This window comes from Mastigoproctus giganteus, chromosome 9 (genome assembly GCF_048544385.1).
Source record: "Mastigoproctus giganteus isolate SK-2022 chromosome 9, ASM4854438v1, whole genome shotgun sequence".
NCBI lineage: Eukaryota > Metazoa > Arthropoda > Arachnida > Uropygi > Thelyphonidae > Mastigoproctus > Mastigoproctus giganteus.
The window spans coordinates 147009134-147035343 of NC_143583.1; the positions used below are offsets into that span (position 1 = coordinate 147009134).

Consider the following 26210-nt stretch of genomic DNA (forward strand, 5'->3'; position numbering starts at 1 on the left):
CCCATCCATACTACTGTGCACTATCACATTGACCATTCAGTTATGTTGGGCCTAAATTAAGTTTAAAATCAACCACATGCCAGTTCTTGGTTATATATATATATATATATATATATATATGCATATTTTTTTTTCTGTGCTTGCTAGAGGGTTAAGATATTCTTTAGCTTATCAATTAATTAACAAACTACATGACATGATTTTTCTACAGAAGTAGGAGACAGCAATTCTATATATACACTTTCTTATATGGTAATGTCATTTGAACTCTTTCCACAAAAGAGATATTCTGTTCCAAGTTTTTCAGGTAATTTGCTTCACAAGCACAGTGTTCAGAGTATTTCTCAAGATGTGAACTTCCATGTGTAAAAGGTCTTCTGTTGGATAAAAGTAACTATGACTAAAAAAAGTTGTTTCTTGACATGTGCAACTTTGCAAACTTAATCTTGAGTCATTTTATAAATACTTTTATTTACAGAATATTGTCATCAGCTTTCTCGCAGAGTAAATTTTCCTTACTTGTGTGAATCCTATGTAAAGCAAACTGTACAGATTGTGAAATATTATTCTTGAACTTTTTGTGCATAAAATGGCCTTTAAGTAGATGGGTTCTGCTATGAACAACAAGGTGCCCTTTTTGTGCAAAACACATTCCACAAACTTCACAAGTGAAAGGCATTTCATTTGTATGCATTCTTTTATGTATTAAAAGAGAATACTGCTGTAAAAACATTCTTCCACAGATCTCACAGGAAAAAAACTTATTTGCATTAACTTTATTATGTACACCAAGAGAATCCTTCTGTACAAATTTTCCGCCCCTAGTTTTACAAGGTAGTTCACTTTCTGATGCATATGATCTTGTATCATGATCATCAAATTCATGTAAACTTGTGAATTCTGTCTCAGTAATATTGCGTATATTCATAAAGTGTTCACCTGTGTGATTTTTTGGGGGTCCGGTAACATACTGTGAACGTGGAAATTTGATATCCCTAGCATTACATACAAAATTTTCATCAGCATGAGTCATACTATGTACACCAAGTGAATACTTTCGTGAGAATTTTTTTCCACAAATCTCACAGGTAAACGGCTTTTCATTTGTGTGAATCTTTCTATGTGTACTTAAATTACCAGACTGCGAAAATTTCTTCCCACAAGTTTCACAAGTAAATGGCTTGCTGTTTTTGTGAGCAGCCATATGTACCAAAAGAGAATTATGAAGCAAGAATTTCTTTCCACAAATTCCACATATGAAAGGTTTTTCTTTTGAATGAATTTTTTGATGTTCAAGAAGCTGTTCTGAATGAGAATATTCAGAGCCACACGTTTCACACACAAAGAGTTTCTCATCTGTGTGACTCATAGCATGTAGAGAAAGAGAATATTTTCGAGAAAATTTTTTACCACAGGTTTCGCAAGTAAAAGGCTTTTCATTTGAATGGGTCCTACGATGTACACTAAGATTACCTGATTGTGAAAACGCTTTTCCACAAATTTCACAACTGAAAGGTTTATTATTTTGATGTATTCTCATGTGGATAGCAAATGCATTTTTATGTAAAAATTTCTTTCCACAAGTTTCACACAAAAAAGGTTTGTCATTTGTATGTATCTTGACATGTGCAGCTAAGTGTCCTTTCTGTGAAAATTTTTTTCCACATGTATCACAAGTAAATGATTTGTCACCTGAATGAACATTGAGATGTATAGCTAGATGGCCTTTACGTAAGAATTTTTTTCCACAAGTTTCACAGAGATAAGGTTTGTCATTTGTGTGAATTTTCAAATGTTTTCCTAAATGCTCTTTCTGAGAAAATTTCTTTTCACATATATCACAAGTGAAAGTTCTGTCATTTGTGTGAGTTTTCATATGTACAGAAAGATGATCTTTACGTAAAAAATGCTTCCCACAAATGCTACACCGAAATGGTTTGTCATTTGTGTGAATCCTCTTATGAAGGGCAAGTTTTCCTGGGCGAAAAAATTTCTTCCCACAAATGTCACACATAAAAGGTTTATCATTTGTATGAATACTCTTGTGCTCAATAAGATTGTCTTTGCGTACAAACTTCTTTCCACAAGCCTCACATGTAAAAGGTTTGTCAGCAGAATGAATTCTCTGATGTTTACTGAAATATGCTTTATCAGAAAATGCTTTTCCACAGATCTCACAGATATAAGGTTTGTGGTATGCAGAAGTCATTTCATATGAATCTGAAAACTGGAACATTTCTATCAGCAAGCTAAGTAGCAAACTCCTGTTTCCCTTTTAAAAATTTCTAGCAATGTGGAGGAATGCTTTGACAAATATTAAAATACAGAATATTTTCTACATCTTTGTAAATACTGTGAAAATTACTTCCTGAAAACATGTACAAAATGAAGTTTGTACATTTAATATGCATTTAGTGTCTTCATATGATGCTCAATTTTACACCTGGAAAAAAAAAAAAAAAAAAGATAAGAAATATATACACACACACATATATATATATATATATATATATAGAGAGAGAGAGAGAGAGAGATTCATAAACATTATAAATAAGAAATCGGCAAAGTATTAACCTAGTAAATTAAATAAGAAATGGCAATATTCATCAAAGTAAAAAGTCAGGCCAACAGCCCCTAATTAGAAAACATAACTAAATCAAACAATTTATATTCCATGTGACTTCATGAAAACATAAAATCTAGGTGAGTAACTCTGAGCTAGTGACAAGATTTTTCGCTTCACCCACTGTGAATTTAATATGTAATATATGCAGTGCACTACATTTCATTTTTGCACATCTGCTGTAATGTCCATTCATTCCTCTAATCAGCATACAACAACAAACATAACATCCAATGTTTCAACTACAATATATGGTATAGTCTCTGTAGCCAGGTGGGCAGGAGCAGCAGTGCATAGCACACGCTTCTTGATTAGACTGGGGTTCGAGCCCATGACCACTAAATATGGAGGGTGCAGAAAGGTCAGGGAATGACCACCGCATATCCCCCAAGCAATATGGCCTTAAGTTGCTAATGCTCCTAAAAAAAAAAACCAAAATAGTCTATATGATATGGATGAACAAAAAAATAATAAATAATTGCTGAATTTCTATTTTACAACAAATCTAAAATTGATGATTTAACAAATTTAAAAGAGCTAAATATAAAAGTTTATGAAAATCTCTCCATTGGGAGTTAAGTTATTACATGTGGATGGATGGACAGATGGCCAGCCAACCAAACAGCCATGGTGAAGACAATAGTTGCTTATGCATATACATGTGAATGTGACTAAAATGAATAAATAATATTATAAAGTGAAGTAAAAATGAGGCTGATTAAAGCAAGTGAGATATTATAAAGTAAATTTTATTGTGTGTAAAGAGTTACCTTTTTTTATGGTGGTGCCCTGAAACAAAAGTTATGAGCAGAAGATACTTGTTTATGTTTTATCTGAACTTTTTAAAATTATTTTCAGGAAATACATCAGAAGGAATGCTGGTCCAAAGAACAGAATGGATAAATGAGCAAAATAAGGAAAACAAAAGCAGAAAGGATTAATGATAATTAGTAATGGCTTTTGGTTTGATTTTGGGATTTTTTGGGGCACAAGCAGCTAAGGCTATAATGTGCCTAATTAGTAGTGGCAAATGATGCAAGAAAATGATGATGGGCATGATCAAATGGCCAATAATTGATTATATGCAAATTTGTCAATTATGAAATCAACAACAATCTACAATAAATAATTATGGCATTTTCATAAATGATTATATGCAAATTAGCTGCTTATGAAATTGATAAAAATAGTGACCAAACTGAACTACTGACAGCTCAACTCATATATATACATATATATGAGTTGAGAGAGAGCTTGGCAGTAGTAAAGTTTGATCACTATTTTTATCAATTTCAACTTTTGTTTCAGGCCACCACCATAAAAAAAAGGTGTAACTCTTTACACACAATAAAATTTACTTTATAACTTATCACACACACACATATATATATATATATATATATATATATGTACAGGTCCACAATCCCTTATTTGAAACCCTTGAGGCCAGACATGTTTTGGAATTTGGAATTTTTCGGATTTAAGAATGGCAGTACAGTACATGTGCCATATATTACTATAACACCCTAGTGGGATCTATGGCAGCACCCATACACAAATATTAATATTTCTATAGCAAATCTTATGAATATTCACACTGAGTGAGATAAAGACTATAAATAGTATTTCATGTTATTTGTGCAGTAATAAAAAGTAAACAGTTCTGCATTCACATACTTGCAAGAGAAATTCCCAAGACATAGTACAAAGAAGATTAAGGCAGGCATTTTCATCAGTCCACAAATAAGGCAACTTTTCAAAGATGAAGAGTTCAAATCTGTCCTTAGTGATAGCAAAAAATCAGCATGGAAAGCCTTTTGAAATGTTTCAACTGGTTTTCTACAAAATATTAAAGCCAGCAACTACAGGCAACTTGTGGAAGATCTCATTACTTCTTAAGAAAATCTGGAGTGTAACATGTCACGGAAGATGCATTTCTTGCACTCACACCGGGATTTCTTCCCACCAAACTGTTGTGCCATCAGCAATGGAACAAAGATACAAAAGCATATGGAGTGCCACCGTGTTAGCTGATTATTGTTGAATGATGTAAAGTGATGCTCCCAAAGCTGAATACCAATGAAAGGAGAAAAGGTCCCGTGTTTGATACAGGTATGTTCATAGCTACATCTTACTGTCATATAAATAAAAAATAATGTATAAATATAAACAACTACTTTTTTCGAAAACAAGAGCCAATATACCACTTTAAGCACTATTTCCGTGTTTAGCACCCCAAAATCTATAAAGTAAACTTACTTTCATGCCCGTAAAAAGATATGACCCAAAATTTGTTGTTCAGTGTAATTAATTAACATCATTCTACATTGTTTAGAGGAAAGACTGTTGGCAGTACAGTTTCAAAAGATAGCCAACATGTGCTTTGAATTTTATTCATAAATTTGATGTGTCCTTCCTCTGCTACAATAAAACTTAACCTGTGAAATAAATCAGAACAAAATCTTTAGAATAATGCTGTTAACTTCAGCACATGCATTACGTAGTCTTATTTTTGAGATCATCTGAATTGTCAATGGATGGGACTAGGAGAACATGGTGGCCAAGATGCATCACCTCCACATTCTAAACACCTGCCTTTAAATATTACATCATACTCACTGCTTTACTGCTACAAGTTTGAGTTGTGGGGACCATCATGCTGGAACCAAAGATGTTGTCAGCCTTTGAAGTTTACAGAACTTTTTAACCAGTGAGGTATATTAATGTGAAGTAATTCACAACATTTCACCCCAGTCGGCTTGCTGTTGTGTAAAACGAGATCAGCAACTTCATCCCCTCACATGCCCCACACATACCACAAACTGACAAATCATCTCTGCTGATTGGCAAGTATTTCTGCAAAAGTTTGAGCTTTGAAGGATAGGGGGCCAGCAGCAAGAATTGTGCCTGCTGATGAAGGCATCTCAAGTGAAGGTGTACACAGGATATTGTTAAAGAAACTGGGATTTTCTTCTAATTTGGTTAATGGAAAAATTACAAAAAACTCCAAGCATTTTGTATATCACCTCCATGCAAACATTGTAAAAACAAATGATAGGGATGCAGTTTGTTCTTACAAAGGATCCTCCAAATTTACATGTGCTCGATCCCAAATGCAGAAGAAGCTTTCCGGAAATTGTTAGTTTGGATAGGGCAGAAAAAGGCCACAAAATCTTCTTCATAAAAAAGATGTTCCAAATTCTGTATGCATTTCAATCTTTTTTTTATGCATCAAGCTTCTAGTTACATACAGTGATTCACAAACTCATAATTGTGGCATGTGATATCTGCAGCTTCTGAGGATGTCTCTTGAAAAATAATCTTGCTTTTGCTCTAGCATTTTAGCCACATTCTCCATACAGTACAACCATCTCACGTAAATCATTTTTGAGAAATACGTTTTCACACTATTTTACAATTGTGCATCCAAATAAACACTAAGAAGTTGTACTTATAAGGAATTTCACTGCACTCTTCATTTAGTATGTAATTTCGTGCTTCTGCCACATGCTAGTGCATATTCTGGATTCTGCAGCACAAATTGAAGAGTTAATTCATGTCCATATTTGCATAAAATTCTGTACTACAAGGTATTTGTTATTCCTACTGGGCTGGTGAGAATTTTGAAATTCATAGGATGTTGTAACCGATAACATTTTTAAATACAAAAAACTGCACTACCTGTATCATTTAAATTATTAATTTGTATGCCATTCTTTCCTACAGTCAACATAGAATGTTGTTAATATTTCTGCAGTATGTATCTGCTGTTTTGTTATAAAGTCAAAATGAAATAGGAATGGACGTTTCGGTGCTTAACTTTGCTATTTTGGCCATTTGTTATCGAAGTTCAGTTATTAGTAACTTTGAACAAGGTTGTACTTTTCATTCTTGAAAATAACAGTGGCAGCCATACAACCTTGTTCAAAGTTACTAATAACTGATTTTTGATAACAAATGGCCAAAATAGCAAAGTTAAGCACCGAAACGTCCATTCCCATTTCATTTATTTTTTTTTTTATCTAATAATGAATTTATTATTGCACATCTGATATTTTTCCTTAAATTTCTATTTCGTGAAATTGCTGCTTTACACACAGCTTTTTTTTAATAATTCTTTTGAATATTACTTCTTTACCATTATTCACAAAAGGAGACCCCACATATAACTGCCCTTGTACAGGTAGCTGTTAGACATAGCTAAACATGCCTATCACACACAACTGTCAGTTTTTTCTTTTTTCTCGAATAAAATCAATTTATGTTCATTTCAAAAACTGATGATGTTTTTAGACTAAACTGAGGACAGGGAAGAACTTTCCCACTGAGACATAAAACAGTTGATTAAGCCAAATTTAAATTTAAAAATCAAAAAACCTATATAGTAATACTTAGTCCAATTCGAAAATTTCAGTGCAAATATGACAAACAGACTAAACCTAAAAATAAGTGAGAGAAACCCCACTGTGTTTTAACCGAAGCACCCTACATATACATCTATAAATATTACTGAACAGAACTATTAGCTAAGTGTTAATAGCACTTTAATTTTAATATTAAAGTGTTAAATATTATCTCACAATCAATTATCTTGATTATGAGACTGAGTAATGCTTATTGCTACAAGAAAGCAAGCTTATATACATCAGCAAAAATACAATAAAAAAACCAACACTTCCATATCTGTCCACACTAATAGTTTTGTCTCACTCTTCCTTCAATTTATTCAAACTACCCAGTTCTTCAACACAATATGGAAATTTGTTCCAATAATCAACTACCTGCTGGCTGAAAGCAAATTTCCACACATTTATCCTGCAAACGTCATTAAAATTTGAATTGTTAGGCAGTGTTAGGTGGGTCGGAAAACTGCTAGCTTAGGGGGATACAAGGACTAATAGATTAACAGTAGCCACTGGCAGAAGTGAAAGTGATTCTTGCACTGCTTCAATTGGAATGAGCAGCAGCCTGGAAAACAAGATGCAGGGTATTTCAGAGACTGCTGGGAGGAGTCATTGCGGTACAAGTAAACACATGGGTTGTGTTAGGGTAGCTAAGAATGGGAACAGGTGCATGTATACTTGCATGTACACCAATGCTAGGAATTTGGTAAATAAATTTAATGAATTTCAGGTATTGCTCAGAACATCAAATACAGATATTGTTGGGATATCACAGTGTGCTGAAGTGGGTTTTACTCAAAGAGGTAATACCATTGGGGGTAAAGGGAAGAGTTTTTGCTTTCGTAAAGGCGACTACGGGTCTGAGACAGTATTTAAATTCTTTACAGGCGCCTCCGTAGCCAGGTGGGAAGGAGCAGCAGTGCGTAGCACACGCTTCTTGATTAGACCGGGGTTCGAGCCCGTCACCACCAAATACGGAGGATGCGGAAAAGTCAGGGAATGACCACCGCATATCCCGGAGCAATATGGCCTTAGTTGCTAATGCTCCTAAAAACCAAATAACAACAACAAATTCTTTACGGTGGGACCAATTGATGATGTTACCAACAGAAAATTCAAAATGGGAAGCATTCTAAGAATTTATCTTGGAAGCTACTAGGCTTTACATACCAACTAAGAACTATTATTCAAGGTTTGGGCCTAACAGTGGTGCCACACAGATATAAGGAATGCAGAACTGAAATTTGAGGAGTACAATGTGTACAGGAAGGGAGGAGGGGTTATGGTATAAGTTAAGAAACACAAAATCCAAGAAAGTGAAGCCAGTCGACATCGCTGGACAGTGCAGTGTCGAGTCAGTTTGGTGTGACATAAGTTGGTTCATCCCACAGCGCCAGTTCTGCTTACCAAAAGTGGCCCACTGGGAACTCACATCCTTTCGTACGGGCTTCGAGTCAAGCAAGCTGGACTTCTAACCCATTTAAAGTTTTAGAATAGGTTGAGGGAGATCAAAATTGAGAGTAGGAGTGAGTTACAGGCCTAATGGCTCTGATGAGAATAACAACAAACTGTACAGGGAAATAGAGTGGGCCAGTAAATCACAGAGTCTTATAATGGGGGATTTTAATTTCCCAGATATTGACTGGAATTTGTGGGTTGGTCACACACATACTAGCAAGGCTTTTGTGGATTTATTGGATGATTGTTTTCTACATCAGAACGTTCAGGAGGCAACTAGAGGGAGTAATACTCTTGATCTGATTATCAGTGGTGCTTCTTCATGCATTAAGAATCTGCAGATAAAGGAACCACTAGGTGGCAGTGATCACAATGTGCTGAAGTGGGATTTACTCAAAGAGGTAACTACCATCAGGGGTAAAGGGAAGGGTTTTTGCTTTCGTAAAGGCGACTACGGTGGTCTGAGACAGTATTTAAATTCTTTACGGTGGGACCAACTGATGATGTTACCAACAGCAAATTCAATATGGGAAGCATTCAAAGAATTTATCTTCAAAGCTACTAGGCTTTACATACCAACTAAGAAATATTGTTCAAGGTTTAGGCCTAAATGGATATCAGATGAACTAATGAGAGATATGGCAGAGAAGAAAAATGCATGGGATACATATAAATTAATGGGTGACATGGAAGCCTATGATAGATATAAGCTGGTCTGTAACCAAGTCACAAAGGAGATTAGGCAGGCAAAGGCAGATTATGAGAAATCCTTGGCAAAGGATGCAAAGAAAAACAACAAAGAGTTCTTTACCTATATATAAGCTCTAGAGGAAAGGGATGAATCAGTTTGGTCCACTGGATATTGATGGTTCAACTGTTGATGATCCTGCTCAGGTGGCTAACAAACTAAATGAATATTTTGCATCTACATTCACCCATGAGGAGTTATTCAGGGAGGGGAATGCCAGAGGTGAGTTAAACTCTGGCAGTGAGCTAGATGATTTTGTAATAACTGGGAGGAAAGTGGAGCAGAAATTGTTGAAGATAAACATAAAAAAAAGCACCCAGGGTGGTCGGGATCTATCTAGTTTTATTAAAGGAGGCAGCAAAGGAAGTAAGCAAAATCTTAGCCATAATTATGAGAGCTTCTTTGGATTTAGGGGAGGTACCCATGGACTGGAGATATGCAAATGTGACCCCAATTCACAAAGGAGAATCAAAGGGCGACACAAGTAATTATAGACCTGTTAGTTTGACTTCTGATCCTGAAAAGTAATGGAGACACTGGTTGAAGAAGCACTGCAGGATCATCTAGACAAGACTTCAGTTATAGCTCAGACACAGCATGGTTTTGTTATGGGAAAGTCTTGCCTGACCAATTTGGTTGGATACTATGATGTGGTCACAAAGGAACTGGATGCAGGTAATAACATTAATATCATATATTTGGATCTTAGAAAAGCTTTTGATACTGTTGCACATGGAAGACTGCTGCACAAATTGGACAGTGTGGCATTGGAGGCAAATTGCTGCTGTGGATAAAGGGATGGTTGAGTGGGAGAAGACAGAGAGTGGCAATCAATGGATACTGCTCATCGTGGACTAATGTTATTGTGCAGTCCCTCAGGGTTCAGTGTTGGGTCCATTGTTGTTTTCTGTATTTATAAAATTTTTTTTTTTTTTTTTTTTTTGGTAGTTATTGGCGCATCGGCTTCTGTGACCATAGTGCACCTCCCAAGGTTTTTTGCAGTACTTTGATCCAAGCCCGAGGCAGGATTCGAACCCGCAACCTTTGGGTTGCCAGGCAGGCGCTTTACCCACCCGGCTAGTGTATTTATAAATGAAATTGATGATGGTATATCAAGCTTAATGTCCAAGTTTGCAGATGATACGAAGGTTGGCAGGGCTGTTAAGGACACTAATGACAGTATGCTGCTGCAACAGAATCTAGAAAAGTTGAGCAGATGGGCTGAGAGGTGGCAAATGAAGTTTAACATTGACAAATATAAAGTACTACATATGGGAAGCAGTAACGCCAGAGTGACGTATCAACTCTGTGGTACTACACAGAGTGGTAGAGAACGAAAAGGACCTGTGGGTAATTTGTGCAGGCAGGTCTGTGACAGCCAAATCCTCTGCTTGCACCTTCACAATGGTGGGACTGTTAGTAATCCTGGGTATAACCTCCATGCACAAGTACATGGTGGGTGACCACCCAGGTGTGAACCAACGTAAGCAGGGGTCGAGGTGTGGCGTCCACACCACATGGAGGAACGCCGCCCCTCTATGTTACCAGGCAGTACTAGGTGGTAGATGACTGTCATCAACCGGTGAAATACCACCACTTTGCTTATTGGAGGCTTGAAATGGTGGAACCCATGTTTAGTCTCTAGAGCTACGTTCCGGTCAACCTTTCCCTATCTCTTCCATCATGCAGTATGATTGATGACTTTTGAGGTTATGATGAACGTCGTGGCGGGATCCAATATTCCTTACATTTCGAGGGTACAGCTCTAAAACGGTGTTCGCAGGCCGGCCGCTAGTTAGTATACTGGACTGAACCTATTGGTAACTCTCTAGGAAGCTTCCGGATCAGCTAGTGTATAATCTTGCTGCCTCTACTCTGCCAGATAGTGACTGGAGGGAGTCCGAGTAGTGTGTATGCGGGGAGCATTGTCGAGGCCACGTTATGTCAAGGATCTGGGTATATTTTTACCACATGTACGCCATATCCAAAAATTTCATTTCTTCATACAGCATGTCCCACCTACTTTTTCTTACTATTGAATACACCATGAATTGTCAAACTAATAGAGCAAGCTTATCTGCGAAAAGATCTAAACCTCCCATGGACTTCCTAATTCATTTCACAAATATACATGGTCTCAATTCTAATCTCAACGATGTCCATTTCCACTTGCAGTCTGCCAAACCCCATGTACTTTTTCTGACAGAATCTCAGTTATCGGTTGATTCATCTACTGCTCATCTCAGATGCCCAAATTATTCGCTGTACGATTCCTTTCGCCTCAGAGGTGGTACTTGTGCATATGTCCGTTCTGATATTCCCTGTCAGAGACTTGGCAATTTGGAATCTCCTCTCTTTGATCTTCTCTGGCTTAAAATCTCTCTACCTCATTGTGTCAAATTCATCTGTTGTCTCTACCGTTCTCCCAACTCCACTAATCACTTGGAGCTCTTTGACTTCCTCTCTTTGCAACTTGACTTTCTCCAGTCCAACTTTCCTAACAGTGAAGTAATTTTCCTTGGTGATTTTAATGTTCACAACTCCAGCTGGCTTCCGTTTTCTAGTCACACCGACCCAGCTGGTCGAGATGCTGAGGCTTTTGCAATTACTAATGACCTAGCACAGATTGTTCATTTACCTACAAGAATACCGGACAATCCTAATCATACAGCCAATACACTTGATCTTTTTCTCACAAACAAACCTTCTAAGTTCACGGCCGAAGTGAGAGGTCCTTTAGGCACTTCAGATCACAACTTGGTGATTGTCTCTTCTCCAATGGAACCTTTATCTCATGGCCATTCCCAACCACGTGTTGTTTGGCATTACAAGAATGCAAAATGGGATGACCTGCGAGACTTCTTTTCCTTGGTCGGATTACTGTTTCAAAACTTCTGATGTCAGCCATTGCTCATATCGTGTCAGTGAAATTATTCTTGCAGGAATGGAATCCTTTATCCCACACTCCACTTTAAAATCTCGTCCTTTATCTAAACCTTGGTTTTCCAATAAATGTGCTAAGGCTGTCCAAGAGAAGAATGTTGCATATCGTAACTGGCTTGTTTCTAATTCTTCAGTTTCATTTTCTGCCTACACCAAAGCTCGCAACAGTTGTAAAGCAGTTATTAACCAGTCCAAACTAGAGTTTGAACAGGCTAAGAGTAGAAAACTTGCTTCTTGCCCTAATGGTAGCCGAGCATTCTGGTCTCTTGCCAAAGCTATTGGCCGCAACTTTTGCCCATCTTTGCTCCCACCTCTGTCCAAACCAGATGGTTCTGTTGCCACTTCAGCCAATTATAAAGCTGACCTGCTAGCATCCCATTTTTATTCCAGCTCATGTATTAATGATCTTGGTAAAACACCTCCCACCATTCCCAACACGCTCCATTCAATGCCTCCTGTGGTCTTCCGTCAAAAGGATATCAGAAGGATTTTGATGAATCTTGATGCTAAGAAAGCTCCAGGTCCCGATGGTATTTCTCCACTTGTTCTCAAAACCTGTGCTCCTGAACTTACTCCCATTCTTTGCCACCTTTTTTTACTTTCTTATTCCAAAGGTGTTTTTCCTTCTGCTTGGAAATTTGCTCATATCCAGCCAGTTCCTAAAAAGGGTGACAAATCCCTCCCATCCAATTATCGTCCCATTGCAATTACTTCTACTCTTTCTAAAGTAATGGAGAAATCAATTAACCGCCAACTCTTAAACTACCTAGAAACCTTCCGTCTGATCAACGATCACCAGTATGGATTCCGTCAGTGTCGATCCACTGGAGATATTCTGGCTTATGTTACCCATTTATGGACTAATTCAATGGAAAGGTTCGGTGAAACACAAATAGTTGCTCTTGACATCTCAAAGGCTTTTGATCGTGTTTGGCATAAAGGTCTTCTAAACAAGCTTCCATCTTATGGTTTGCCAACTGTTTTTAGTAATTGGTTAATCAGCTTTCTCTCTGATCGCTCACTGAGGATGATGGTAGATGGCTCTCTGTCTTCTAACTTCTCCACTAATGCCGGTGTCCCCCAAGGTTCAGTTCTTTCCCCCACTCTTTTCCTCTTGTATATCAATGACCTTCTTCCATTGACTGAAAATCCTATCCATAGTTTTGCCGATGATAGCACATTGCATTCAACTTTCCATTTTGAGAAACCTTGTCCTGCTCAATCAGCTTCAACTTCTCGAAAATCTGCTACCAATTCCTTAAATGCCGATCTTCAGGTAATTCTCCACTGGGGCAAAGACAACTTAGTTGATTTCAACCCTTCTAAAACTCAGTCTTGTCTTATATCTCGCAAAAAGGATTCTTCTGCTCCTATACTTATCTTTAGTGACACTCCAATTTCTAGGCAAAGGGATATATCTCTTTTGGGGATTACCCTGACTTCTAATCTCTCTTGGCACAAGCACATTACAAATATTGCTTCCTCTGCATCTAAAAAACTTGGTTTTCTCTTTCGCTCTCGGCGTTACTTTTCTTCCAAACAGCTGCTCACTCTGTATAAATCACAAATTCGCCCTGTCATGGAATATTGTTCCCATATCTGGGGTGGTGCCCCCAAAACCTCTCTCCAGCTTCTTGATTCCATTCAGAAGAGGGCAGTTAGGTTAATTAATGATTCATCTCTAACAGAGTCTCTCCACTCGCTTTCTCATAGACGCACTGTTTCTGCTGCATGCCTCTTCTACAGATACTTCCATGGGCACTGTTCTTCTGAATTGGCTTCTATAATTCCTGCTCTCTCTTTCAAAACAGTCCAAACACGTGCCGCCACCAGCCAACATCCATTTACTGTCCAACTTCAAACCCACAGAACCAACTTTTCATCTTCCTCATTTATTCATTCAACTGCCGTTTTCTGGAACAACCTTCCTTCATACGTATTTCCTGAAAATTACAATCTACAGAAGTTCAAGTCCAATGTCAACAAATATCTTCTTTCGTCTTCTTAACCTCAAACCCAAGCACGGTACTAAGTACTATAGGTTCTAATACCTCTCGTGTTTGGGGTTCACATAAAAAAAAAAAAAAGATATGAGGTTTTCTGAGCAGTGCAGACGGTTTGCAAGAGTAGCTCATAGTGTCTTGTCAATGATATACAGTAATTTTTCTAGCAGGGATAAGGAGGTGATTATCCCCTTGTATAAGGCAATGGTCAGGCCACACCTTGAGTACTGTATACAGGTCTGGAGGCCTCATTTTAAGAAGGATGTAGAGCTGTTGGAACGAGTACAGAAAAGGGCAACAAGATTAGTGAATGGAAGAAAGGGTTGCTCTTATAAAGGAAGGCTTAAATTTTGCAAATTACAGTGTCTGGAAACTAGGCACCTGCGAGATGATCTGATTGAGGCGTATAAAGCCTTGAATGGTTTGAGCATGCTCAATGCTGATGGGATTCTTCCTCTTGCTCAGAATAATCACTTGAGAGGGCATAAATTCAAATTGAGGAAAGACAGATGTAGGATATATGTATGGAAGTTTGCCTTTAGCCAGTGGGTAGTTGGTTGGTGGAACAGACTTCCATTCTTTGTTGTGGAAGTTGATAGCCTAAATAAATTTAAGGCTGAGCTGGACAGGTATTTGGAACAAATGGAGGGGAGAAATGCGATCAGTATTTTTTTTTTTGGCTAATGCTGCATAAGCTTGCTTTCTTACATCATATGCCTCTACTAATGCTAATTCATGCCCATTCAATCTGTTCAAAGTGTTAAAACACTTCAGTTCAGATCTTGCAGCAGGGGCGTTCCTAGGGTATTTGGCACCTGGGTGCCATTTGAAATTTCCCAAATCCCTTTAAAATTTTCTTCATATGTGTAATCTCAGGTTTTCAGACACCCCTTGAATGTTGCCACCCAGATGTGGTGCACCACTTGCACACTCGTGGAGGCCCGCCCCTGCCTTGCAGGTTCCTAGTCACTATATGGTTCAAGTTATAGTAGACCACCTTATTCAATTTGTCAACAATCTGAATAGGATTATCAATGGTTAAACCATTTATATCCATGGACCAATGTCTTTCATCCCCTTCCTTCTGGGGTTTATACAAGTAAAAAAGTCTTTGCTGCCTTTTTTTTGGATTCTTTGCTGGAGACTTCTTATGCATGAAGAGTCACTATTGATAATCACATCAAGAGTACTCTTTTGCCTCTGTAACACACTGGCGTAGAAAATAGCCATCAATAAATCCACATACTATATGAGTGACTGACCCACAAGTATGTCTGGCAAGTTTAAATCCACAATTATAAGACATTCTTATTTACTGGCCCACCGTATTTGTTCGTATGGATGTTCGTTATACCATCACTGTCATTAGGCTATAACACACTCCCACTCTCATTTATTTTTGTTTTTCCCGTGTGTATGTCACACCAAACTGACTCAGGATTGCAAAGCCACCCATGTCAACTTGATGCACTGCCTTAGATTTTTACACAGTTTTTTATGTGCTTCTTAACTAAGAAGTGCATAAAATATAAATCTAAGCTTATAAAATAAGAGTATAACCCACTCTCTTGTCTGTCCTTCATATTCAATTTCTGCATCCCTTATGACTGAGTGACACCATGTCTCTGATATTCCCACAACTGCTGACTTGATCATCAAAGTTAATGTCTTATAATGGGGGATTTTAACTTCCCAGATATTGACTGGAACTTGTGGGTTGGTTAAAAGTCTTACTAGTCACTCACTAGTAAGACTTTTGTGGATTTATTGGATGACTGATTGTTTTCTGCAGCAGCATGTTCGAGAGGCAACCAGAGAGGGTAATACTCTTAATCTGATTATCAGCAGTGATCATTCGTGTATTAAGAATTTGCAGATAAAGAAACCACTAAGTGGCAGCGATCACAGTATACTGATGTGGGATTTACTTAAAGATATAATTACCATCAGGGGTAAAGGAAAGGGTTTTTGCTTCCATAAAGGTGAGTACAGTGGTCTCAGACAGTTTTTAAATTCTGTACAGTGGGATCAACTGACGATGTTACCAACAGAAAATTCTAAGTGGAAAGCATTCAAGGAATTAATCGTGGAAGCTACTAAAAGTTTCATACCTATTAAGAAATATTGTTCAAGGTTTAGGCCTCAATGGTTATCAAATGAACTAATGAGACTCATGACAGAGAAGAAAAATGCATGGGATACATACAAATTATCAAGCGACTCAGAAGCCTGTGGCAGATATAAGCTAGTCTGTAATCAGGTCACAAAGGAGGTTCGGCAGGCGAAGGCAGATTACGAGAAATCTTTGGCAAAAGATGCTAAGAAAAACAGCAAGGATTTCTTTTCTTATATAAACTCTAAAAGGAAGGGGATGAATCTGATTGGTCCACTTGATATCGATGGTTCGACTGTTGATGATCCTGCTCAGATAGCAAACAAACTGAATGAGTTTTCTGCATCTACATTCACACATGAAGAGTTATTAAGGTTTGAAAATGGCAGAAGATTATCAAATTGTAGCAGGGTGCTTAATGATTTCGTAATAACAGAGAGCAAAGTGGAGGAGAAATTGTTGAAGTTAAACATAAGAAAGGCACCTGGGGTGGATGGGATCTATCCAGTTATATTAAAGGAGGCGGCAAAGCAACTAAGCAAACCCTTAGCCATAATTATGAGAGCATCCTTGGACTCAGGGGAGGTCCCCACGGACTGGAGATGTGCAAATGTATCCCCAATTCACAAAGGGGGATCGAAGGGTGACACGAGTAATTACAGACCAGTTAGTTTAACTTCTGTTCCATGTAAAATAATGGAGTCACTGGTTAAAGATGCACTGCAGGATCATCTAGACAACACTGTAGCAATAATTCAGACACAGCATGAGTTTGTTAAGGGAAAGTCTTGTCTGACAAATTTGATAGGATATTATGATGTGGTAACAAAGGAACTGGATACAAAAAATAATTTTGATATCAATGTATTTGGATTTTAGGAAAGCTTTTGACACTGTTGCGCATGGAAGACTATTGTACAAATTGGAGCAGAATGGTATTAAGGGTAAGTTTCTACAATGGATAAAAGGATGGTTGAGTGGGAGAAGACAGAGGGTGATAATTAATGGGCACTGCTCTTCATGGACTAATGTTATTAGTGGAGTCCCACAGGGTTCGGTGTTGGGTCCTCTGTTGTTTTGTATATTTATCAATGATATTGATGAAGGTATATCAGGCTTAGTGTCGAAGTTTGCAGATGATACAAAGGTTGGCAGTTAATGGCAGTGTGCTAGTGCAACGGGATCTAGATAATTTGGGCAGATGGGCTAAGAAGTGGCAACTGAAGTTAAACCTTGACAAATGCAAAGTACTGCATATGGGTAGAAGTAACCCCAGAGAAACGTACCGACTGTGTGGTACTACACTTAAGGTGGTAGGAAATGAAAAGACCTGGGAGTAATTGTGCAGTCAGATATGAAGTTTTCTCAGCAATGCAGACAGGCTGCCAGGGCAGGTCATGGGGTTTTGTCAATGATATATAGGAAATTTTGCTAGAAGGGAAAAGGAGGTGATTGTCCCTCTGTATAAGGCAATGGTCAGGCCACGCCTTGAGTACAGCGTACAGATCTGGAGGCCTCATTTTAGGAAGGATGTAGATTTGCTTGAGCATGTACAGAGAAGGGCAACAAGATTGGTGATGGGAATGAAGGGATCCTCTTACCAAGAGAGGAGCCTAGGCACCCGCACGGTGATCTGATTGAGGTGTATAAGGCATTGAATGGGTTGAGCACGTTGAATTCTGATGGGATCCTTCCACTTGTTCAGATTACGAACTTAAGGGGGCATAAATTCAAATTAAGAAAAGATAGATGTGTGGAAATTTGCCTTTAGCCAGTGGGTGGTTATTTCTGGAACAAACTTCCATCTGTCGTTGTGGAAGTTGATAGGTTAAATAAATTTAAGGAGGAACTGGACAGGCATTTGGAGGGAATGGTTTGATTTTTTTTTTTTTTTTTTGGCTGATGCTGCATAAGCTCATACACTTGCTTTCTTGCATCACATGCCACTACTACTACCTGTTTTTACTCTTAGTAACCCTAATACATCCCATGCATTTGCTTGTTCCATGACCCTATTGGGGGTAACGCATGGAACAAGCAAATGTAATCCTTAAAATCCCTGACACCTTGCTTTCCAGTCTGCTGCATAATCCATTAGAAGCAGTGCAAGAATCACAACTCTGACTGCAGCTGCTCTTAATCTATTTGTCTGTGTATTCCCATCCTTAGCTAAGAAATTTTCAATGCACCTAATACTGTGTAGATATTATCAATAAATATTCTTGCACATCTTCTTTTTAAGTGTATCCCATTCCTGTAAAAACAGTCTGTCCCATTAACAAGCACAGGTCATTACTCCAAAAAATTCTACCCCACAATCCTCGAACTGTCTCTTGGGTCAAATTGATTCAAAGACACTCATTTTCATTAGTTTTAGAAGAAAGGTTGAAACATGTCTTATTTCAAAAAAACAATTCCCATGGAAAAATTAATATTAAAGTCAAGTATCTTCTTTCAACTTAAGTAGTACAGGCTCTAATACCTTTCATATTTGCGGGTTTCATAAAAAACACACACACATGCAGCAGGAGAGGGGAAAAAAGTCACCAACAAACAGATACTTTACTGTTAATCCAAATTAACATTATATTGCACTAACCAGGATCAAAATACAGAAAAAAAAAAAAAAAAAAAAAAAAAGCACTAGAAATATGAAGACTAAAAGATTTGAAAACAGCTGCCAAACCATGGAAAAGAGGAATAGAAATCACAAAGATCATCCCGCTTAGCACTCTTATAGTGTCAAGTGACATGAGGCTGCAAACACTAGCTGTGTATTTTGAAGGGTTTCTGCAAACTGTTAGAAAGTTTGCAAAACCCACAGTAGCTCTGGCTTTTGTTTCCTTGTATGGGCAAGTTAAAGCAAAGGGAGGAATCATTTGTGAAGGGCCTTCATCTAATATTCCATCATTTGAAAAGTGCCAAAAAGTTATTAATATTTTGAATCAAGTTAGAGAGCACTAATGCTCTGTTCTCACAATCAATCTCCAAATTTTTCTCTTGTACATTTAATCATCTAGGAGGATGACATAATGCACTGAACAAAGCTGTTGGACACTGTCATATTAGTATCTACTCAATGGTCACAACTGAAAAAAAAAAAAACAACTAAGTTCAAGAGTCTTCTCATTTTAATAAATGTTGGAAATCATCTACCACGTAAAAATTGTAAACAGGAACCCATCAACCAGAAAATAAAGAAATTAACCACTATTGGACAATGAAGATACTTAATTAGCTGATTTTATTCGAGCTTTAGCTATAACCTAGCATTACGTGACTGACTGGTATTTAATATCATACTTCTCTTTAAGCAATCTGCAATAAATGGTTTAGCTCTATAATTAATCATATTCATTTGTATTTATTCATCAAGTCAACTCTTGTCCTGTCCATAATATATACAGGATCTTTGCAAGTTGGGAAAAGGATGTCATTGTCACTTTATATAAGATGATGGTTAGACCACATTTAGAATGGTGTTCAGGTATAGAAACCATGCCTGAAGAAAGAAAATATTTTAGAAAAGGTTCAAAGGAGAGTAACCAAATTAGTGAAGGGAGAGGCTAATTTATGTCCATATGAAAAACAGCTTAGGTGCATGCTGCAGAAATAGATATTCTGGGAGGGGAACCCTAAATGAGGTATACAAAGCCCTGAAGATCACTAAAATGATTGAAGGAGGTACATTTTCACTGGTAGGAAACAAAACTAGACATCCCAAAAATAAAATCTTAAGGAGTAACAGAAGGCTGAATCTCATAAAGTTTACCTTTGGGCAGTGTGTTGTAGATTACTGAAATACATTCCCTGTAGTAGTCAAGGGGGAGAGGTTATAAATTTCAAAGTGGAATTAGATCGCCAGTTTTTGGCATTGAGGAAAGTATAAGTAATTGAGTTGGGGATATATATATATTTTTTTTTAAATTTTTTTTTGGCAGATGCACAAAACGCCTGTTTTGTTGCACCACTTATTCTATTCATTTATACTTTTAGCATTAGTATTAATAGTGGCATACAATACAAGAAAGCAAGTTTACACAACATCAGCCAAAAAAGAAACACTTTCCATTTCACCTATCCATTGCTTTCAATAGCTTGTCTAGTTGGTCCTTGAATTCATTTAAACTGTCAACTTTCACAACAGACAGAAATTTGTTCCAGCAACCAACCACTCGCTGGCTAAAGGCAAACTCACATATAACAATTCTGCAACCATCCTTCCTCAACTTAATTTAAGCCCTCTTATGTGCATAATCTGAGCAAAAGGAAGAATCCCATCAGCATTGAGCATGCTCAAACTATTCAACACCATTAACCACCTCAATTAGATCACCTTGCAGGTGCCTAGTCTCTACAAGCTGAAATTTGTAGAACTGAAGTCTTTCTTGGTAAGAGCAACCCTTTGTGCCCCTCACCAATCTCATTGCCCTTTGTACTCGTTCCAACTACACCCTTCCTATAATGAAGCCTCCAGAACTGTATGCAGTACTCAAGATGTGGCCTCAACCATTGCCTTATACAATGGTATAATCAACCCCTTATCCCTGCTAGAAATATTCCTATATATCAATGACAAAACCCCATGAGCTGTCCTGGCAGCCTGTCTGCATTGCTCAGAGAACTTCATTTCTGACTACACAATTACCCCAGGTCTTTTACATTTTCTACTACCCTGAGTGTAGTACCGCATACTGGGTACATTTTAGGATGGATGTAGAGTTGCTTGAGCATGTACAGACAAGGGCAACAAGATTGTTGAGGGGAACAAAGGGATCCTCTTACCAAGAAAGGCTTAAGTTCTGCAAATTGCAGTGGCTGGAGACTAGGCACCTGTGAGGTGATCTGACTGAGGTGTATACCGCCTTGAATGGGTTGAGCACACTGAATTCTGATGGGATTCTCCTGCTTGCTCAGATTACAAACCTGAGGGGCATAAATTCAAATCGAGGAAAGACAGTTGTTTAATAGATGTGCGAAAATTTTCCTTTAGCCAGCAGGTGATTAATTGCTGGAACAAACATCCAACTGTCATTGTGGAAGTTGATAGCTTAAAAAAATTCAAGGAGGAACTGGACAAACTTTTAGAGGGAATGGATATGTGAAATTGGTGTTTTTTTTTAGGCTGATGCTACATAAGCCCATATGGTTGCTTTCCTGCATCACATGCCTCCATCAATACTCTGACTGTATTCATCACATGCCTCCATCAATACTCTGACTGTACTGTTATCCAATATGTAGTAATTTGCATTTGTCAATGTTAAACTTCAGTTGCCACTTCTCAGTTCACCTGCATAACTTTTGTAGATCCTGTTGCAGAAGCATAATGTCATTAACCCTGCCAACCTTTGTATCATATGCAAACATGGACATTAAGCCTGATATGCATTCAAGAATATAACTGATAAATACAGAAAACAACAATGGGCCCAACAGCAAACACTGAGGGACTCCACTAATAACATTAGTCCACAAAGAGAAGTGTCTACTGATTACCACTCTGTGTTCGCCCACTCATCCATCCCTTTATCCATAGTAGCAACTTGCCCTTAATGCCATACTGCTCCAATTTGTACAGCAGTCTTTTATGTGCAACAGTATCAAAAGATTTCTTGAAATCCAAGTATATGATATCGAAATTATTTTTTGCATCCAGTTCCTTTGTGACCATATCATATCATATGTGACCATATCAAACTGGTCAGACAAGATTTCCCCTTAACAAACCCATGCTGTCTGAAGTATAACTGCAGTCTTATCTCTAGATCATCCTGCAATGCTTCTTTAACCAGTGACCCCATTAATTTCCCTGGAACAGAATTTAAACTAACAGGTCTGTAATTACTTGTGTCACCCTTTGATCCCTTCCCCTTTGTGAATTGGGGAAACGTGTACTTCTCCAATCCATGGGGACCTCCCCTGAATCCAAGGATCCTCTCATAATTATGGCTAAGGGTTTGCTTACTTCCTTTGTGCTGTCTCCCTCAATATAGGGTTGTTAAAATTAAAGTATGCCTATGTAGAGGGCTCTGGAACAAGTTGTAAGGCTCGTACTGAAGAGAAATTTGGACAACAGGTACAATAAAGAATGCACTCGCCATTTATTGAGAAAAAATATTAGTTATTAAATTTGTCACTATATGGCACTGTGGCAATACAAATCACTTGAACAGCACTACAACTGTTCAATGTGTCCTCCATTTTGGTCAACAACAGTTTCCTTCCGAAGAACAGCATTTTCTACACTACAGCAGAACATAACATGTCAACTGGAACAGCCAGCACATGACGGCTAATGCTGTCCTTCTGATCTGCCAGAGTTTGACATCCTTCCCGATACACCTGGTTCTTCAAAAAACCCCACAACCAGAAGTCACATGGGGCAAGGTCCAGTGATTGGGATGGCCAAGATGTCTGGAAACAACGGCTGATGACCCGTTCACCTTAGCAATCTTTGGACACAACAGTGGATGTGGGGGTGGCACACCATCCTGCATGAATATGGAATCATCCTGAAGGCACCCACATTGTTGCAGTTCTGGTATTGCGAAATTTGCCAACATTTCATAATATCGCTGTCCAGTGACGGAATAGGTGCGGGGTCCAGTCAGTGTTACCTATTCAAAAAAAAATATGGCCCAATCATGAATGTGGCCGTAAATCCAAACCACACTGTCACTTTTGGAGAATGAAACAGGACCTCTTGGATAACTCAAGGGTTTTCTGTTGTCCAAATGCGACAGTTGTGTATTTCTCTTGTCTATTTAAGCAGAAGTATGATTCGTCACTCCAAAGGATGTTCCATGGCCAAGTGATATCCACTGTCATTCGCACCAGAAACTGAAGTGCATAGGTGAAACGGATATCTGCATCACCATGCTTTAGCTGCTCTAGCATATGCATCTTGTAAGGAACCATGACACCTGATGCATCACTAGCCTTACAGTGGAATACTGCATTTCCACTTCACGAGAAACAGCTGGCACACTTGCGCTACCATATGGAGATTGACTTGATAAATCCACAACAGCCATAGCCACATCTTCAACACGAGAGGAGTCCACTCGTTTTTGACCTCTACCTGGTTGAACACCAAGATGTCCTGTCACTTCAAATTTTGCAATCATTCTGTGGACAGCACAAACAGTCATAGGTCCACGCCTTATGTACTTCTGATGAAGGAATTCTCTGATAGCTGCAGCTGCATTGTTGCTGTTCTGATAGTACATCTTCACTAATAGCACCTTTTCCTGCAACGTTGTTGGCACTGCTGCTGTACTGCAGGCAAACATTTACTGTATGATTTTGAAGAGACTGCTTTGCTTTCATACAGTACAACAGAGTTGAGTAGTGGCGCTGTGGCAATAACTTACGATTATGCAAATAACTTATGTCCAAATTTCTCTTCAGTACAAGCCTTAGAACTCGCTCCAGAGCCCTCTACATAGGGATAGTTTAATTTTAACAATCCTGTATAACTGGATAGATCCCAGGTGCCTTCATCATGTTCAACTTCAAAAATTTCTCTTCCCCTTTTCTCCCACTTATTAAATTTGGCTCTGTTAGAGTATGATAAAACTTCTGGTCTCCACTTCTTTACTAAAGAATTCCTCGCGTGTGAATGTATATGCAAAATACTTAGTTTGTCAGCAACCTGGGCAGGATCAGCAAGTCAAATCACAGATATCGAATGGATCAATCTGATTCATCCTAATCTGAGCTGGATATCATCATTCTTCTCTTTCTTGGTGATTCCCTTCTCTCTCTCTCTCTCTCTCTCAGGGCAATTCAGAATTTTTTTTTTTTTTTTTTTTTTGCCTAGTGCAGCATAAGCCTCAGGCTTCTTTGCACCATATGGCTAATAATCCCCTTCCTTCTAGAGTTTACATAAGTAAAGAAATTTTCACTGCTTTTTTTTTTTTTTTTTTGCATCTTTTGTCAATGATTTCTAGTAATATGCCTTTGCTTGCCTGAACTCCTTTGTGACTTAATTACACATTCTATCTACCATAGGCTTCTGTGTCACCTGATAATTTATATGCATCCCGTGCATTTTTCTTCTCTGCCACATGTCTCATTAGTTCATGTGACATCCATTTAGCCCTAAGCCTTGAACAATATTTCTTAGTTGGTATGAAAAGCCTAGTGGCTTCCATGATTACTTCCCATTTAGAATTTGCTGATGGTAGTATCATCAGTTGATCCACTTTATAGAATTTAAAAACTGTGTCACCACTGTAGTCACCTTTACGAAACCAAAAAAAAAGCTTTCACTTTACCCGTGGTGGTGGTTGCATCTTTAAGTAAATTGCACATTAATACACTGTAATCACTGCTACCCAGTGGTTCCTTTATCTGCAGATTCTTAATGCAAGAATAATCACTGCTCATAATCAAATCAAGAGTATTACTCTCTCTGGGTGCTTTTCTAACATACTGCTGTAGAAAACAGTCATCCAATAAATCCACAAAAGTTTTGTTAGTGTGCAAGTGACTAATCCACAAGTTCCAGTCAATATATGAGAAGTTAAAATCTCCCATTATAAGACATTTGATTTATTAGTCCACTATTTCTCTCTACCGTTCTTTGTTGTACTCATCAGAGTCATTAAACCTATAACACACTTCTCTCATTTTTGCTTTCCCAGTGCTTATGTCACACTTCAACACTGACTCAACATTGCACTGGTCACCCATGTCAACTGGATGCACTGCTTAGATTTTGTTTCTTAACTAAGAGCATAACCCCCCCCCCTCCTACAGGGTCGTATTTATAAACAAGTACATGAGGCGCTGGCCTCAGCATAGAGGTGGCCCTCACATGGCCTCTATAATCTCAATAAAGTAATCTTTGTATTCAGTTTGTGTTTAAACAGATCAGTAAAAATAATTGTTTTTTCTAATTATATATGCAAGTTTTTTCTTTTTGGACTCTGGACCTCTGGCATCTTTAAAGAGGGCCCCGTAATAGCTTAATGCCTCGGGCCTAGAGAAGTGTAAGTACGGTCCTGCCCTCCTATCCTGTCTGTCCTTTCTTTACACATTGTACATCCCATATTCAAATTCTGCATCCCTTATATCTGTGTTACACCACATCTCTGATATCCCAACAATGTCCACATATGTTTTAGCCATCAATGTGGAAATTAGGACAAACAGGTAGTAGAACATGTAGGATTTGAGTTACAAATAATAATTTGGTTACAACTGACTTGCTAAATACTAAATAGTTATTTTTGACAATTATGATTTGGCACCTTAAATTCTCTACTTTATACATATAATAAAAAAGACAAGATATCTATATACAAATGATTAACAATTTTTAATAAAATCCTGTTATCAAAACTGGTTTCAATCACTGTTAAGTGAAACAGGTGCCATCTGTGTGGTGTTCTTTTTCTGAAAATTGACTTGTGCTGCCTTTGTTCTTGTTAGTCTAAATCAGTTCTGATTGTTTGTAGCCCTTCACATATAAATGATAATTCATATAAAAATGTAGTAGGCATGCAAAATATTAATAGCCACCTACACAATTATGAATTAATGTGATTATTGGGGCAAACTATAAATAAACTGTAATTCAATATATGACAATACATTTTTCAGAGAATATAATTTGTTACAAGTGATTTATATTAATTAACATTAAATGTCAGTTACGTCATACCGAAGAGGCGTCAAAAGAATACCTGGAGAATCAATCATCCTTTCAGTCACTGGTTACTCAATTTGTGTAAATACAGTGATATACAATCCACCATCAGTGAAGTTTTCACCCTGTCATCCAAAGTCTGCTATAAGCATGTTATATTTAAGAAATTGTGAATTTTATTGATATCACTATAAATGGTTACATTCCAAACCACATTTGAATCCCACCTCTCAATTCGCAATTTGTTAACCTCTCCCCAGG

General features: G+C 37.9%; 1 protein-coding gene across 1 annotated transcript; it reads right to left on the reverse strand.

Annotated features, from left to right (window-relative positions):
* Window positions 1–472: 472 nt before the first annotated feature.
* On the reverse strand, window positions 473–26210 carry LOC150080808 (uncharacterized). Its single transcript, XM_090380826.1, has 2 exons — window positions 25987–26210; window positions 473–2443 (listed from the first exon to the last, which is right to left on the reverse strand). Exon 2 carries the CDS (start codon window positions 2234–2236, stop codon window positions 473–475), a length of 1764 nt encoding a protein of 587 aa, XP_090236952.1. The 5' UTR covers window positions 2237–2443; window positions 25987–26210.